The 18,552-nt window shown below is 35.1% G+C and overlaps 1 protein-coding gene across 3 annotated transcripts in view; it reads right to left on the reverse strand.

Moving 5' to 3' along the window:
- Positions 1-4,017: 4,017 nt before the first annotated feature.
- acss2 (acyl-CoA synthetase short chain family member 2) overlaps positions 4,018-18,552 on the reverse strand; it is a 42,173-nt gene continuing 27,638 nt past the window's right edge. For all 3 annotated transcript variants that reach the window (XM_023293579.3, XM_023293578.3, XM_023293577.3), the window contains 11 exons: positions 17,258-17,395; positions 16,492-16,662; positions 15,575-15,708; positions 13,908-14,040; positions 13,625-13,681; positions 11,738-11,818; positions 11,539-11,647; positions 10,651-10,719; positions 8,490-8,666; positions 7,606-7,680; positions 4,018-6,213 (listed from right to left, as the gene is read on the reverse strand). In XM_023293579.3, the coding sequence (XP_023149347.1) occupies positions 6,086-6,213; positions 7,606-7,680; positions 8,490-8,666; positions 10,651-10,719; positions 11,539-11,647; positions 11,738-11,818; positions 13,625-13,681; positions 13,908-14,040; positions 15,575-15,708; positions 16,492-16,662; positions 17,258-17,395 (1,272 nt within the window). In that variant the 3' untranslated portion in view covers positions 4,018-6,085. The remainder of the gene's footprint in view (positions 6,214-7,605; positions 7,681-8,489; positions 8,667-10,650; positions 10,720-11,538; positions 11,648-11,737; positions 11,819-13,624; positions 13,682-13,907; positions 14,041-15,574; positions 15,709-16,491; positions 16,663-17,257; positions 17,396-18,552) is intronic.

Raw genomic sequence — 18,552 nt, forward strand, 5'->3', positions numbered from 1 at the left:
AAACGTCATAGTTTAGTATGTCGACCAAAATGTGGAAAAAAACGTCATAGTTTAGTATGTCGTCCAAAATGTGGAAAAAAACATCAGTTTAGTATGTCGTCCAAAATGTGGAAAAAAACGTCATAGAGTACGTCGTCCAAAATGTGGAAAAAAACGTCAGTTTAGTATGTCGTCCAAAATGTGGAAAAAAACGTCATAGTTTAGTATGTCGTCCAAAATGTGGAAAAAAACGTCATAGTTTAGTATGTCGTCCAAAATGTGGAAAAAAAACGTCATAGTTTAGTATGTCGTCCAAAATGTGGAAAAAAACGTCATAGTTTAGTATGTTGTCCAAAATGTGGAAAAAAAGGTCATAGTTTAGTATGTCGTCCAAAATGTGGAAAAAAACGTCATAGTTTAGTATGTCGTCCAAAATGTGGAAAAAAAGTCATAGTTTAGCATGTCGTCCAAAATGTGGAAAAAAAGCGTCATAGTTTAGTATGTCGTCCAAAATTGTGAAAAAACGTCATAGTTTAGTATGTCGACCAAAATGTGGAAAAAAACGTCATAGTTTAGTATGTCGTCCAAAATGTGGAAAAAAACATCAGTTTAGTATGTCGTCCAAAATGTGGAAAAAAAGGTCATAGTTTAGTATGTCGTCCAAAATGTGGAAAAAAACGTCATAGAGTACGTCGTCCAAAATGTGGAAAAAAACGTCAGTTTAGTATGTCGTCCAAAATGTGGAAAAAAAGGTCATAGTTTAGTATGTCGTCCAAAATGTGGAAAAAAAGGTCATAGTTTAGTATGTCGTCCAAAATGTGGAAAAAAAGGTCATAGTTTAGTATGTCGTCCAAAATGTGGAAAAAAAGGTCATAGTTTAGTATGTCGTCCAAAATGTGGAAAAAAAGGTCATAGTTTAGTATGTCGTCCAAAATTGCGAAAAAACGTCATAGTTTAGTATGTCGTCCAAAATTGTGAAAAAACGTCATAGTTTAGTATGTCGTCCAAAATGTGGAAAAAAACGTCATAGTTTAGTATGTCGTCCAAAATGTGGAAAAAAACGTCATAGTTTAGCATGTTGTCCAAAATGTGGAAAAAAAGGTCATAGTTTAGTATGTCGTCCAAAATGTAGAAAAAAACGTCATAGTTTAGTATGTCGTCCAAAATGTGGAAAAAAAGTCATAGTTTATAGCATGTCGTCCAAAATGTGGAAAAAAAGTCATAGTTTAGCATGTCGTCCAAAATGTGGAAAAAAAGCGTCATAGTTTAGTATGTCGTCCAAAATGTGGAAAAACGTCATAGTTTAGTATGTCGTCCAAAATGTGGAAAAAAACGTCATAGTTTAGTATGTCGTCCAAAATGTGGAAAAAAAGTCATAGTTTAGCATGTCGTCCAAAATGTGGAAAAAAAGCGTCATAGTTTAGTATGTCGTCCAAAATTGTGAAAAAACGTCATAGTTTAGTATGTCGTCCACAATTGCGAAAAAACGTCATAGTTTAGTATGTCGTCCAAAATGTGGAAAAAAACGTCATAGTTTAGTATGTCGTCCAAAATTGTGAAAAAACATCATAGTTTAGTATGTCGTCCAAAATGTGGAAAAAAACATCAGTTTAGTATGTCGTCCAAAATGTGGAAAAAAAGGTCATAGTTTAGTATGTCGTCCAAAATGTGGAAAAAAACGTCATAGAGTACGTCGTCCAAAATGTGGAAAAAAACGTCATAGTTTAGCATGTCGTCCAAAATGTGGAAAAAAAAGTCATAGTTTAGCATGTCGTCCAAAATGTGGAAAAAAACGTCATAGTTTAGTATGTCGACCAAAATGTGGAAAAAAAGGTCATAGTTTAGTATGTCGTCCAAAATTGCGAAAAAACGTCATAGTTTAGTATGTCGTCCAAAATTGTGAAAAAACGTCATAGTTTAGTATGTCGTCCAAAATGTGGAAAAAAACGTCATAGTTTAGTATGTCGTCCAAAATGTGGAAAAAAACGTCATAGTTTAGTATGTCGTCCAAAATGTGGAAAAAAAGGTCATAGTTTAGTATGTCGTCCAAAATGTGGAAAAAAACGTCATAGTTTAGTATGTCGTCCAAAATGTGGAAAAAAAGTCATAGTTTAGCATGTCGTCCAAAATGTGGAAAAAAAGCGTCATAGTTTAGTATGTCGTCCAAAATTGTGAAAAAACGTCATAGTTTAGTATGTCGTCCAAAATTGCGAAAAAACGTCATAGTTTAGTATGTCGTCCAAAATGTGGAAAAAAACGTCATAGTTTAGTATGTCGTCCAAAATTGTGAAAAAACGTCATAGTTTAGTATGTCGTCCAAAATGTGGAAAAAAACATCAGTTTAGTATGTCGTCCAAAATGTGGAAAAAAAGGTCATAGTTTAGTATGTCGTCCAAAATGTGGAAAAAAACGTCATAGAGTACGTCGTCCAAAATGTGGAAAAAAACGTCAGTTTAGTATGTCGTCCAAAATTGTGAAAAAACATCATAGTTTAGTATGTCGTCCAAAATGTGGAAAAAAAGGTCATAGTTTAGTACGTCGTCCAAAATGTGGAAAAAAAGGTCATAGTTTAGTATGTCCTCCAAAATGTGGAAAAAAACGTCATAGTTTAGCATGTGATCCAAAATGTGGAAAAAAACGTCATAGTTTAGTATGTCGTCCAAAATGTGGAAAAAAACGTCAATTTAGTATGTCGTCCAAAATGTGGAAAAAAAGGTCATAGTTTAGTATGTCGTCCAAAATTGTGAAAAAACGTCATAGTTTAGTATGTCGTCCAAAATTGTGAAAAAAAGTCATAGTTTAGCATGTTGTCCAAAATGTGGAAAAAAACGTCATAGTTTAGTATGTCGTCCAAAATGTGGAAAAAAAAGTCATAGTTTAGTATGTCGTCCAAAATGTGGAAAAAAAAGTCATAGTTTAGCATGTCGTCCAAAATGTGGAAAAAAACGTCATAGTTTAGTACGTCGTCCAAAATGTGGAAAAAAAGGTCATAGTTTAGTATGTCCTCCAAAATGTGGAAAAAAACGTCATAGTTTAGCATGTGATCCAAAATGTGGAAAAAAACGTCATAGTTTAGTATGTCGTCCAAAATGTGGAAAAAAACGTCAATTTAGTATGTCGTCCAAAATGTGGAAAAAAAGGTCATAGTTTAGTATGTCGTCCAAAATTGTGAAAAAACGTCATAGTTTAGTATGTCGTCCAAAATTGTGAAAAAAAGTCATAGTTTAGCATGTTGTCCAAAATGTGGAAAAAAACGTCATAGTTTAGTATGTCGTCCAAAATGTGGGAAAAAACGTCATAGTTTAGTATGTCGTCCAAAATGTGGAAAAAAACGTCATAGTTTAGTATGTCGTCCAAAATTGTGAAAAAAAGTCATAGTTTAGCATGTTGTCCAAAATGTGGAAAAAAACGTCATAGTTTAGTATGTCGACCAAAAACATATATATATATATATATATATATATATATATATATATATATATATATATATATATATATATATATATATATATAATATATATATATATATATATATATATATATATAATATATATATATATATATATATATATATATAATATATATATATATATATATATATAATATATATAAATAATTTTTTACTCATTTACTACTATATTTGGATTTATATATTATTTAGATTTTTTAGTTCCATTTTTTGCCTTTTTTTTCTATATTTGTGTTATACAGGGTTAAGGTGTTTCTCTGCTGCAGTTTTTGTGCAGAATTTATCACCAACGACCACAATACAACACATACCGGTAATTGACGAAAATAAGAAATCCCCAAACACAACAATGTCCATTAATAAACACCTTCACTCTAAATAAATCGACAGTAAACTACATTTTATGTAGAAATCTGTGGATCTTTCAGATAAAAATCCAGACCAGATCTCTGATTAATCGTCTTAAAGACATTTGGGTATAAAAATGTTTGAATTCTATCAAACTGACAGAAACTTGAACACAGCAGCAGGTTTCTGGAGGTTTCTATTAGTAAAAGACGAGCCGGTGATTGAGGTTCGAGGCAGTAGTCGTGGCCATTTACTGTCATTTCATTCACTATGACACAAACAGGGAAATAAAAACGACATAAACTTAACAGAAACAAAAAAAAAAAAAAAAAAATTCTCTTTCCTTCACCCGTTATTTATAGACAGAAACTGAATCACATAAAGCAGCTGCACTGTTTGAAACATTAGATACAATAATTAGCTTTACAAACCTCCAAAGGTTGGCACATCGAGATGCAAAATAAACATTAAAAAAAAAGAGGAAATAAAAGTTGCGATCTAAACAAGGTCCTGCTTCTAAGTCATCAAATCAGGAAACAGAAAACTTTCAAGCCTCCAATCAGACGGTGGGAGTTCATTTTCTCAACTTCAGTCACTCACATTTACCACATTAGAGACTTACAGGAAAAATGTGGATTTTTAAGCACAGATTTGCTCTGAAGATCCAGAAGTTCAACCTGGTGCTGCTTTGTTTTGACTCTCCAATGAAAATACCAATAAACAGTATAACTATGTTCCTCGAAACCTGAAATATCAGACTCCTGCTGACGTGTTTCTTCATTAATGTGACCGAAAACAACATCTAGTCTGATGTTCTGCTGCTGGAATCACTTTATAAAAGCAAAAAATGTGGATCGAAGATGGTAAATACCAAAGTTTTTGGATTTGAGCTGGATAAAAAGTAAAAATGCAGGTAAAAACAGCCCAAATAGACGCGTTCTTTTCCCATTTCTGATGGTATTTGTAGCTGTAGGTTCGATCGTTTGGTTGATTTGCTCTCAATCGACCAAATTCTTCCATGATTAATCCATTATTTTACGCTGTAGGAGGATTAAACTCTCCGCTAATTAAAAGTAGTTTAAACTTTGCAAACAGCAGGTTTTTTTTTACATCACAACTCGACAAAAACACATCCAATCATCTAGAAACAGTTTGTTTTATCCCTCAAGAGTTCTAGTGCTGCAATATTTCTGGATTTTCAGAAATCGTGAGAATATTTTATCACTTCAGTAGAAAATAATCAGCAGATGGTCAATTTTTTGCGACCAATTGATTCGTCAAACAGCAGATTTTAGTCGTTTTGCGTCACTAAAGTCCTAATTGTTTGATTAAAACTTCCGTCCTTTTAAAGTTTTCTTTCTACAGCAGGAATCAGTCGAGACGTTTGGCCTTTTCAGAGACAAATTAAAGCCACACCAGCGTCCTCCTACCAGATGATGAAACTTCTTCTTAAGAAGAGCTGAAATACTCTTTAATGAAGAAACAAAGACAGCAGCACTCATGAAAAACTCCAAAAGTTCTTCACATCTAATCCAAGCCGTCCATAATTACAGCCACTTAAGGTACCAAAGTCTGATTTAAAGGTGAAATGTAAATTTTAGACACTTAAATTATATGTATGATGTGTTTTTGTCCCTTTTTCAACATCAAACCTGCAGCAGGTTCAGAGGTTTTGTGAGGATACTCGTCTGAACTCTGAGGCTGAAACTCACTTTAGTTTCTATCAAAATCTCTTCTGTGCGACTAAAAAAAAAAAAAACATACAAGCATAGAGACAAACAACGACTCCTACATCAAAACAAAATGACTACATATGTTTTTTTAAGAATTAAAACAGAAAGTAAAACTGGTAGAAACAGGTTGAGCTAACGGTCGTAGCGGTCCTGAGAAGGGAGGAGGTTTTTGTTAATACCGGGCAGTTAGAAGTAGGACGTTTTCCAGTGTACAAACTGTGTACTTTTACTGACAGGTTTAATATTTTTGTGTTTGGGGCTGAAACACCGGCAGGAAACCGCCTGAAGTGTCGCCTCCACTCAGCTTTAACCAGAAACAACCTGAAGCTTCACCACTGAGCCGTCAGAAGAGGAAAACATAGAGCTGCTGCTGAGGTTTCTGACATGTGGGGTCGTGTTAAATACATCAGGAGCTACAGGTTGTTTGCTGGACAAGACCAAGTTTATGGAATTCCTCCTCCTCCTCCTCCTCCTCCTCCTCCTCCTCCTCCTGGTTAGTTCCGCGGCCACCGTCTTGCAGCTGCAGTGGGTTTTTCCTGCGGTTGTCCCGGAGACGTCACACCGCCGTGCAGCATCTGTTCTGGAAGAGCTGCTCCACCACCGAGGAGTCGGCCAGCGTGGAGATGTCGCCGAGGTCGCGCTCGTCACAGGCGATTTTACGGAGAACCCGTCGCATGATTTTCCCTGCAGACAGAGAAAGAGCAGAGGTGTAATTAAACATACCAACCGAAGACGAAGGACTTCTGAACTAAACTGTGTTTCATCGGTCCATCTGAATTTACAAACATGGATTTTGGTTCTTTCATAGGCTTATTCCAGGTCTTCTGGACCATTTCATCTAGATTTGCAAAGTTTAGAAAGCAATTAAACAGTTAATAAATAAATATATTATCCAATTATGTGCTGTAGATTAGCTGCAGTACCTGGTACCTCTTCCTGTTTACTAAGATGGAGGCTGCAGTTCGTTTGTCGTGTTTAATGACCACAGGAAGCTCAGATCTCAGATTACAGAACTCAGATTACAGGAAGTTCATATTGGCCAGCAGAGAGCATTGTGGGAGTTTAGCTAGTGATGGGCACCATGACAAAGACTTCTGTGGAGGTTAATGACCTCCAACCAGAGCTGATGTGATTAAAACAAACTGGGATCAACCAGGACGGTGTTTCTACATCCCAATGTCATAATAGGAAACACATTCATTGTGCCCAGTTGAATCATCTTTGATTAATAATACTGTTGATTACTGATTATAATAACTCAAAATGTATTCAGAAACTGATCAGTCAAAAAATGCTAGTCCTGGTCCTGATCTTTCAGATGGGATCAAGACATCCTTTCACTGTTCAGATATCTGTACACTCACTAGTTTTAACAAAATAGTTTAAAGCTTCCATTTTTTACAGTGAATGCACAGTGAGAACATTATAGGACTTAAGCTAGCAACGGGCACCATGACAAAGACTTCTGGGGTGATTAATGCCTATGAAATGATAAACAAGGACAGCAATCCTGCAGCTGAGTGGATAATATTACGTGTCCACGGTTAGAAATGGCTTCAACGCCACATTCTGATACATTACAGATCGACAATGTGGCTGATAATCGGTCGATAACGATCTGAAAGTTTCTCTACAATGAACCGACCGCCTGCTTTCAGACTAAACTAAGAGCCAAGAAAGATTTTAATGTAATCTAAACAACAACATTTTTATAGTTTCTGTGAAAATATTGAAATAAATACAGTTTTAATAAGGTACTGACCAATTATCAGATCAAATATTCAGCATTTCAACTGGAGATTCAAAAACATGTTCCTGATGCAGCCTCAGTTTTTAGAATTCAGATCACATCAGCAGTCCTGAGCAGAAAGTTCCTGCTGAGAATAGAAACCAGTCGGCTCACTGTTCACATATTTCTCCTCTCCCAATAAAGTACACAAGTAAAATACCAATAAATGAAGTTTTGTGTTGCCAGATGTCAGATATAGGATGGAGTTTCTTTGTAATTTGGGAGAACAGATCCTTTTGAGAGATATTTCCTGAACGAGCTCTTTTCTCAAATGAAAATGACTTTACCAGATCTGGTCTTGGGCAGTCCTGGTGCGTTCTGGATGTAGTCTGGAGTAGCAATGGCGCCGATCTTCTCCCTCACTGCAAAACATAAACAAATATCAGTATTTATACTTATTGTTACTTAGCCAAGGAACATGATCAGTGTCGCCTCCACACTGAGAACAAGATTTGAGATTTTTGGATAACAAAAAAATACAAAAAACCCCAAAACAAATCGACAACGAGGAGTAAATAAAAAACTTGGTATTCAGACGGCTAAACAAAATAAAAAGGTAATACAGGTTTTAGATGGAAATAGGCCAGAAATTGTTACTGTAGTTAGAAGAAGCTGTGATTTCTTAGTTTATTACTCCACCAAGGAATGTAGTGGAGTTATGTGACGATCTCTGTCTGTCTGTCAGCAACATTACTCAAAAATGGACTAAAGGATTTGGATGAAATTTTCAGGGAAGGTCAGAAATGACACAAGGACCAAGTGATTAGATTTTGGCAGACATCTGAAAATCCACACATGGAAGAATCAGCACTGATATGCACAACCAGTCAAAAGTTTGGACACACCTTCTCATTCCATGCTTTTTATTTATTTTCTACATTGTCGATTAATACTGAAGATTCACACTTTTTTGTCTACAACATAATTCCATCTGTATTCTTCCATAGTTTTAATGTCTTCAGTATTGATGTACAATGTAGACAATAATGAAATATAAAGCATTGAATGAGAAGGTGTGTCCAAACGTTTGACTGATGGTGTGTATTTTTGTTTATGCTTATTTGCCCTCTCCTCTTTGCCTCCTGCTGGGGTTAATAAATACTCATCTTAAATCTGACGTAACGTTTGAGTTGTTAAAGATCAGAAACCTCTGGAAAAGCTGCACACGGACCTTGTTTTTTGAGTTGTGCCTCCAGAGAGCCGTTGTACGTCACCCCCTCGGTCAGAGTGACGAAGCAGTACAGACTCTCTCCTTTGACCGGATGAGGTCGTCCAACCACGGCGGCTTCGGCCACCGACTTGTGCTCCACCAGAGCCGACTCCACCTCAGCGGTGCTCAGCAAGTGACCTGGAGGGAGGAGAGGGAGGAAATAAAGTGTTGAACCACATGAGAATAATGCTAAATATAATCTTTAACTTACATGACACACACAGACCCTGAAATAGTTTGAAAGCAAATCTAAATTGGAATAAAGAAGGAAAAAAGACAAAAAGCACTGACATAAAAGTAACAATCTCAAGTTTCTATTCAAACATCTCTGATTTGCCTGAAATATTAATAGCATAAAATATGGAGATTTATAAAGACTGAAAAATCAAATACTTCTCAAGATTTTTTAATTGCCCATCAACCAACTTTCAGCAGATTTTTTCACACATTGAAATTTGAACAACCATATCTCAGAAACTATTAAAGATAAAAACTTGTTTTTTTTTTTTAACAGTTTTTCTCATCATGTCAAATTTCTTTTGGAGAACATTTTCCCACATTTAATCTTCACACTGAATGCTGAGTTAGAGCCAAGTTGCTTAAAGTTATCAACGCTATAGAATGATGTTAAATATAATCTTTAATATTACACACATTTTACTCTCAGCTGATCTACACAGATATCATTTTTTCACCAGTTTTATAGCTTTAAAATTCAATATACAAAACCAAACTGAAATAAAAGAGGAAAAAGGACCAAAAACAATGAAATGAAAGTAATAAAAAAGATAATATTCTGACACAGTAAAGTCTGACCAAGTGAGCAGCATCTTAGATTAACAAATCATCTCAAATTACCTAATTTTTAGAAAAAAATTCAGTTCAAACATCTCTGATTTTCATTAAATATTAATACTATAAAATATGGATATTTATAAAGGTATGTGTGAAAGTTTAAGACTGAAATATTAAATACTTTTCAAGATTTTCTATTTTTTTTATTTGCCCATCAACCAACTTTCAGCAGATTTTTTTCACAGATTTGAACATCATCATCTCAGAAACTATTAATGATAAAAACTGGAATTTTTACTCTTATTTCTCATCATGTCATTGACTCAGAATCAGTAACATTGGACAAATAGATGAAATAATCACTGCTTATGGGTGAGCTGAAACATGGAAAAAAAAGTCGTTACTGAAAGTCTCATCTTTGAGCTCAGTGACAATAAAAATTTAAATCCAAAGGTCAGCTGGTGATTCTGGTGCAGAATGATGTTAAACATAGATACCATAAAATCAAACATGAGAAGCGTTCAATGAGGCAGTAAATTAAGTGAGAAGTTGGTTCATTTTCTCATAGACAAACAAGCAGAGGAGTCGCCCCCTGCTGGCTCTCGCAGGTTTAATTCACGACTTTTCTACATATTTTGTGTTTGTAGCTCAATTTGAAGTCATCAAATGTGTTTTTTTCTTTAAAAAAATAATCCAAAACATCCAAATATTTAATTTATTAGGAAAAAAGGCAAACACAATTGTGAATTTACCAGGAAATGTCCAGTTTTGTTTGATTAAAACCTTTAAAGATGATTTAAAAACCACCACCAGTCAAATGAATAATCAGCTTAATTGTTGTAAATTTGTGGGAAAACAATTCTTCTGCTCCAGGATTTTGACCCCTGACATCTTATACTGTGGTGTATCTTTTATTTTCTTTATTGTCATTGTGTTTTTATTCAGATTCATTATGCTTATGTCTTATGAGTTGTAATTTAAATTCATACAACACTGTGGATGTTTGAAATGTGGTTTTAGAAATAAATCTGACTTGACCTGCACCACTGAAATGCTTTTTAACTTCTTTAGCTGTTTATTGATGCCAAAAATTTCATTCAAGTCAAGTTAATATTGTAAATTAAATTCAGTCCAATGTCAAAAAGTGTTTTATAATCTGTACAGAAGATAAAAACTTCTATCCTCAGATTCAGAAACAGAAAAGCTCCCAACCGTCCTTTACCAGAGAACAAACAGAAGAAATCCCTGAAGATTACAGCAGCAGAACGACACAGTAGATTTACATTAAACATGTTAGAATTCCCTTAATAAACAAAAAGGTTCTGACCTGAGACGTTCAGCATGTCATCTATCCTCCCTGTTATCCAGTAGTAGCCGTCCTTGTCTCTACGGCAACCTGTAGGATAAAAACACCGTTAATTTCAAGAGTCCATCTTGACTTTAAAGCTCCTATCTTGTCATTATAAGGATTAATCCTACATGATGGATCTTGTTTTTTCCATAAGAGTGGAATTTAATCAGATCTTCCATCATTCAATATGATAATAAATGAGAAATTTGAGTCTGAACAACATTATCTGAGGAACTATTAAAGATAAAAGCCTGAATTTTTCACCGTTTTGCTTAATAATGTTCAGCAGTTTGAAGTCAGCAACTCAGTTTAAAATGTTTTTCAGATCATCAAATTTTCTGCCAGACCATCTCTGATTTAACTTAAATGTTTTTATCATTAACTAGAGATATGTTAAAAAATAACTGAATTTTTAGCTTTACATATCAGATACTTTCTGACTTTAAACTGCCCGTCGACCCACTTTCAGCACGATTTTCTCACATTGAAATTTAAAGCTGTTTGAACAACAATATCTCGAGAACTATTAAAGTTAAAAACCTGAAATTTTCACTGTTATTTCTCATCATGTCACTGATTCAGAATCTGTAATACTGAACAAGTAGCTCAAGTAGTTTCTGAATATGGATGAGTTGAAATATGGAAAAAAAAATGAAGCCAACATGAACAGTTCCATCTTTGAGCTCACACTGAACAAAAAAAAGTAGAAGTCAACTAGTGATATACAAAACATTTCTGGGGTTTGAACCTTTTAAAATATTCACAGTTTAAAATAAAAAAAGCTTTGATCAGATCAGAGAAGGTCCAGCAGAAGGATCCTGATGATTAAAGATGGAATAAACCCGACATGTTTGCGTCTCTCACCGTCTCCTGTGACGTAATAACCAGGAAACTTCTTGAAGTAGGTGGTTTCAAACCTCTGGTGGTTTCCGTAAACCGTCCTCATGACGCCGGGCCACGGCTGTTTGAACACCTGAGAGGAAGAACAAACACGCTAATGCATAAAATACTGGTGTGGAAAGAAGAATAACGGTTAATTTAAGTCAATAATCCATCTCCTGACCAGGTATCCTTCACTGGGTCCCTCCAGCTCCTCTCCGGACTCGTTCAGGATGGCCGGAACCACTCCGAAGAATGGGAACGTCTGGAGAACGGAAAGGAAACGTTCTTTTAGATTCAATTCTTTATGAAGACAGCAGGATCAGATTTACACAGGAGGACTGTCTGACATCAGTCGGTCTCTGGAAAACCAAAGCTAGAGCTGCATCCACATTCTCAGCACAAAGTCAGACTCATCTCCAGTAAAAAAGTTACAAAAGTTAGAGAATCACAAATGGTACACTTATTTTGGGCAGAAATAAATCTTTAATTTACTGATTTCAAAGATCCACTGCTCTGTTTCTGTATCAAATCCAGGTTTTCTGGCACTTTTTTACTCGCAAGACCTCATTTATACAGAAAACAGAAAATAATCAAAGAAATCCAGCTTTGTTATTTCTTTTTTTAATGATTAATGGTATATCTGTGTGATGCGGCACAAAACATATTTCTGCGTTCTCTATCTGTTTATTCATGGTTGTTCTGTTTCCACAGAGCTGCAGGACTTTAGATAGCAGAAGAAAAATGAGCCAACAGGGAAGAAAAATGTGACAAGAGTAAATAAAAACACCTGGAAACTACTCAACGTAAATGAAACGAGAAGAATCTGTTAAAATAAAGTTACCAAATGTACCTATATTTTTAAAAAAGTAGGAATAGTTTTAATTTGCATAAATATTAAATGAACATATGACAGTTCTGTGTATTTGTAGGGACCATTTTCTGTTTTATTTAAAAACAAAAAAATTGGAAAATATCCGATTTATTTTTTGGAAGTGTAAAGTTTATACTCACCATTTTAATTTGGTTTGTTTTATTTTATTTTTGTACAATTTTACTGTTTTACAATAATTACTTTATTGTGTGTAATATATATAATTTTAGTAATTAACTACATATCTCTTATTTTGTCTAATTTAGTGTTTTTAGTGTGTATCAGTCTGTAAATTTATTTTTTACGCTACAGGTTTTGTCAGTTGCTCGTGAAACACTTTGGACTTCCTGGTTGTTGTGTCTAAAAGGTGCTGTATGAATAAAGTTTGACTGATTAAACTGAATACGAGTTATGTTTATCCTGTAAATTATGCTGAGCAGTGTCGCCTCCAAGCTGAGAACAAAGTCAGAATTCACCCTTTTTATTAAACAAAAAAACTTCCTGGTACACAGACAGTTAAACAAAATAAAAAATAAAAATTAAATACAGGTTTTAGGTGGAAGCAGGCCAGACATTGTTGCTATTGAAAGGAGAAGCTGTGATTTCTTAGTTTTTTTTTTATCTGCTATTTGTTTAAAAGTACAAAATAAGAAAAGAAATAAAAAGAAAGGACTGTAGGATTAAGTTGGGATCAAACGTGCAAAAGCTGTTTTGCAGAAAATAATCAAAGAAATCCAGCTTTATTATGTCAGTTTTTTATGGTTTATGGTATTAAAACTGCATTATGAGTTCTCTGTCCCTGTCTAGTCCTGGTTGTTCAGTTTCCATAGAGCTGCAGGACTTTAGATTGCAGTGAAAAATGAGAAAAAAAGTGAGGATTAATGTGACAGGAGCAAATAAAAACACCTAGGAACTGCTTGGTGTAAATTAAATGAGGTATATTTGCCAAAATAAAGATAAAAATGCAAAACTAAAACTTGTCAGAATAGTTTTCATTTGCATAAATATTAAATTCCTCATCTTTCTGTAGTCATTTTTACATAAATAAAGCTCCTAACATCCACACCTCACCTCATTTATCATGTTAAACGATGTCCCTGTTCTCTTTAAAACATAAATACTGCTCTGTAGAGATAAACGTTCCTTGCAGTGGAGACTAAAACAAAGCCGTTTTGTTGTGTATTTTTGTTTACTCACAGCAGATCCAGGCTTCATGGGCGTCGCTGCAGGTAGAGGAGTCAACACATGTCCTCCCTGAAAGAACAAACAGAGTTAAAGAGCTGCAGCCACCAGGGGGCAGCAGAGCACAACACAGCTCTGGAAACTGAAGCTGAAGAAGAAGAAAAAGATCATATTTACTGGAACAAACAAGTCAGGAAGTTTAACTTAAGGGCTTTCTTTCAGTCCGGGTTACAAATATGAAAGTAATTAGTGAGTAATTTCTAAAAGAAACATTTAGAGCAGATTAACAGTTATTTACAGTTTCTGTTTGCCAGAAGGTGTCTACGATGGGACATCTCTTCTCTCCCACCACGTTGTAGTACCACTGCCAGGCCTCGGGGTTGATCGGTTCTCCGACTGTCCCTAAAACCTTCAGAGACTCTCGCTTGTACCTACAGACAGACGAAAACACCGACAGGCACATTATTAAAATGATTTATGGACCGATAACATGAAGGAGGAAGTGAATAAATTAATTAACTTCAACCTGAAGATGAACGTTTGCCACGGTTTTGGTGAATTTAGAGAAAAATTGCACTGTTTCCATCTCAGTATTTGTATTTCTACATCACTAAACATTTATTAAACATAAATCCTGACTTCTGCAGAAAACAGCATCAGTTGTCCTTTATTTCTTATACATTATAACAGCGGTTTAAACACGTCGTCTAAAGTGAGGACGGCAGTAAATCCGGTTTTAACAGCAAAAGTTACAGGATCACAAATGGTACGTTTATTTTAGGAAGAAATAAATCTTCAGTTTATTGACTTTGTAGGCCGATTATATGTTTTTGTCTATCGCTTAAGACCTCATTGATGCAGATAAAACAAAAAATCAAAGAAACGTTTGTATTGCAATTAATCAATCTTCTTTTTTGGAGCTGCTTTTTAGTGTTAGTCATGCAAATTTCTCCCTTTTCTTCATGAATTATTGCATTATTGAATAATAATATTCTGTAGAACAGTTTTTTTATTTATTGCAGTTATTTAGATTATGATGACACAAAGAAGTGGAGATGAGTCTCTGTTTCTTCAGCAAACATGAAGAAAAACAAGCAGAAAACGAGGCATCGGTGCAGTTTTTAACCTCACATTAGACCTCTGTTGTCTGGTATATAAAGATTATAATTAATCCAAATAAAGGCGACAGAATCAGCAGCTGAAGTTTATCGATTTGGACAATTTGAAGTGAAAGTTGGCAATTAGAAGAAATGAAACAATTCATGATGCTCCTGATCTAAAAGGGAAATACTGAAAAATGTCAAATAAATTTATAAAAAAAAATTTAAATCAAGTGGTTTTAGATTCACTCGAGCTGGAAAAGGGTTTATATTGTTTAAGAAATGAACAAAAGACTTTTTAAAACCGCTAATTAAATAAATCATTTTCGTTTTCAAAAAAAATTACAAAACCTGCAGTTTAGAGTAAATGTTCTGCAGCTCGTCTGAACCAGTTTATCTTTATTTAATCTGAAAATTTGGAAAATATTACAAACTGCAACACAAAACTTGACCTAAATGCTTTTGCTTTTTTGTTTTCTACATATTAATATAGATTTTTTTCAGCATGTATCCTTGTTTGTATAAAGTTCCCGTTATTTCTGATTAGAATGAATGTCTTTTAATGTCATTGCTTCGTTTATTTAACTTGCAGCTTTTGCTATGATTGATTTATCTCTTATGGAATTAAAAAATATAATAAATATATGTCTGAAACCATTTATAACTCCCATCCTCACATCACAATAGAGAGATGTTAATATTTTGATGGAGTTTTGTGCTGTAATCCTTTGTTTTAGATCTATTACACAACAAATACTAACTAGAGGCTTTAATAACTGTTACAAAAATGGATTTTTTAACTCATTGTTCGTCTTATAAAGAATCAAAGCCTCACAGAGGATTAAAAACACAGACGAAGACTCACTTCTGCACCGGTTCGCTGCCGAACTTCATCAGCATCCTGATGGCGGTCGGAGCCGTGTAGAACTTCGTCACGTGATATTTGTCCACGATCTCCCACATCCGGCTCACGTCTGGGTAGGTGGGGAGACCCTCGAACTGAAACACAAACAGGAAACATAAACAAGAAAACATCTAAAGAAACTGGAAAAACTAGAAGGTTTTCTTCAGCCTCAATGATCGTTATAATTATGTTTATGATTTGAAAAAAAAATACAAATTACTGCAGTAAAAACAATATTTAGTTTACAACGAGATTAAACAGACAAACACAGCAAGTATGCGCAAGAGATAGGATGAAAACAGACAGCGTTGGATGTAAAAATGAATAATAAAACTGTAACTATAACTTGTCATGGTTACAGTGACGCCGTGCTGCTATCTCGCAATAATACAGAAATCTTTAACAAATCCGTGGATCCAGACTATAAGCTGCATCACTGCCAAAATCTAATCACTTGGTCCTTGTATCATTTCTGACCTTCAAGGAAAATTTCATCCAAATCTTTTAGTCCGTTTTTGAGTAATGTTGGTAACAGACAGACAGACAGACAAACCAACGCTGACTGTCATAACTCCACCACGTTCCTTGGAGGAGTAATTACAAGATGATGATATCTGTGAGTTCTTGCTGGGGTTTTTTGTTTTTTTATATATACAATAAGAAGAAGCTGGTATTCTTTATAGTTGGCTTAAAAACACTAAAACTGTGTGTTTTTTAGCTGTTTATGCTTATTGGAGGTGTTTTGAAGAGTAAATTAAACATAAATGACACTCTGGCTGAACTAAACTGTCCACATTTCGCCCATTAGATAAAGTGCAGCTTCACCAGTCAGGTTGGATTTCAGGAACAGGAAGTTGAATAAGCCTGGCTGGACTCACCAGGACACTGGACACTCCGTTAGCCAGCGGACCGTAGGTGATGTAGGAGTGTCCGGTGATCCAGCCGATGTCCGCCGTGCACCAGTAGACGTCATCGGACTGGTGGTCGAACACCAGTTTGAAGGTGGTGGCAGCGTAGAGCATGTAGCCGCTGACTGTGTGGAGGACGCCCTGCAGAGACACACAAAATCATTAATATACACTATCGTTGAAAAGTTTGGGGTCAGCCAGGCAGTTTCATGTTTTCCATGAAAACTCACACTTTTATTCATGTGCTACATAACTGCACAAGGGTTTTCTAATCATCAGTTAGCCTTTCAACACCATTAGCTAACACAATGTAGCATTAGAACACAGGAGTGATGGTTGCTGGAAATGTTCCTCTGTACCCCTATGGAGATATTCCATTAAAAATCAGCTGTTTCCAGCTAGAATAGTCATTTACCACATTAACAATGTCTACACTGGATTTATCATTCATTTAATGTTATCGTCACTGAAAAAAACTGCTTTATTTAAAAAAAATGAAGACATTTCTATGTGAATCCAAACTTTCAAACGGTAGTATATGTTTGAATTTTCTCATCTTTTCAAATAAACAATCAACAAAATATGGAAATCGCCACAATTTATTCATCCTGCTATCCCCACTTTCACCATAACCAGTCGAGGCAGATGTCTGCCTTCCCTGAGCCTGGTTCTGTCAGACGTTTTGTTTATTCCCTCGCATTTAATTTAAAGAGATACAAGTGAGTGTTCTCCTTGCCTTTGGTTTCCCGGTTGATCCGCTGGTGTAGAGGATGAACAGCGGGTCTTCAGATTCGCACCACTCCGGTTCACACTCATCTGAAACTCCACGGAGCAGAGAATGCCAACACGAGTCCACCTCTGGGTTCCACGGCACCTACAGAGGGAAAAACACCAAAACATGCATAGAAATAAGTAGAAATAACCAGCAAAATGCCCCCAGAACCACAAACGTCTCTACGATCTAAAACACAGAACACAAAGAAAGGAAGTTAGTCTGTCAAATGTGCCTACAAAACTAGTGAGCAGAGTGCAAACAAGTGAAAACTGCAAATTTTAGTTAAAAAAAAAAAAAAAAAAAAAAAAGAGTTGTTATAAAAGTAAAAAATAAGTTTTTTGTGACATATTCCCTGTGTGTCCATCAGAGCAGAGTCACTCACTGTTTGGTGTAAATTACCAAAATGCAAATTGCACTAAACCCTCTAAACTCCAAAACGCAGAAAAAAATCTGAAGAGATGATTGATTGAGACCCAAATGAAACATTTTTGATCAATAAATTCTGCATTACATTATGCGTGTTAGAGATTTTTCACCAATTTTAAACCAGATCTAATATATTTCTAAGCCATTTCATGAACTTTGAGCTTGATTTTTTGCCAAACAATTTTCCTATTTCACCAATAAATCACCATAAATATCATCATGAACATGTACATTAATCAGACAAGATTAAAACCTGTTATTTATGCACACTTTGCTTGCTGTCATCTGCTTTTATACGCTGCTACTCTTTAGAATAGCCTGTATATGTATTTACTCAGCTGGGAAAACCCTATTGTTAACTTTTTTAGACTGTGCTGCTTTTTTAACCTCATTTTTTATTAGCTGTTATTATTAGAAAATAAAAACCCATGGGTTTCTTCTTTTTATTTCTCCTCCCATTTTTTGAATCACAATTCTGAAGGCCTAAACTGGCAAAAAATCTGATATTCTCTGGAACCTGCATCGGCCAAAATGGATCAATAGCCCCACCTGGAAAAATTCAAACAGGCTCTATGACCAGGATGTGTCACCTACAGCTATGAAATTTGGTAGACCTAAGTAACTCGTCAAGACGCACAAAAATGCAATTGACAACCATACCTAAAACTCAACAGGAAGTCGGCCATTTTGAATTATGTGACATATTTTGGACGATTTTCAACCAATTTTTGCACTTTTTCAAAAGCTATAAATTCACACAGGGTAACAACAACAGAGCTCGTATTTGGCCAGGATCTAAACCAGGCATGGGTGATCAAAAGTTTTCAAAA

This window comes from Amphiprion ocellaris, chromosome 8 (genome assembly GCF_022539595.1).
Source record: "Amphiprion ocellaris isolate individual 3 ecotype Okinawa chromosome 8, ASM2253959v1, whole genome shotgun sequence".
NCBI classification, from domain to species: Eukaryota; Metazoa; Chordata; class Actinopteri; family Pomacentridae; genus Amphiprion; species Amphiprion ocellaris.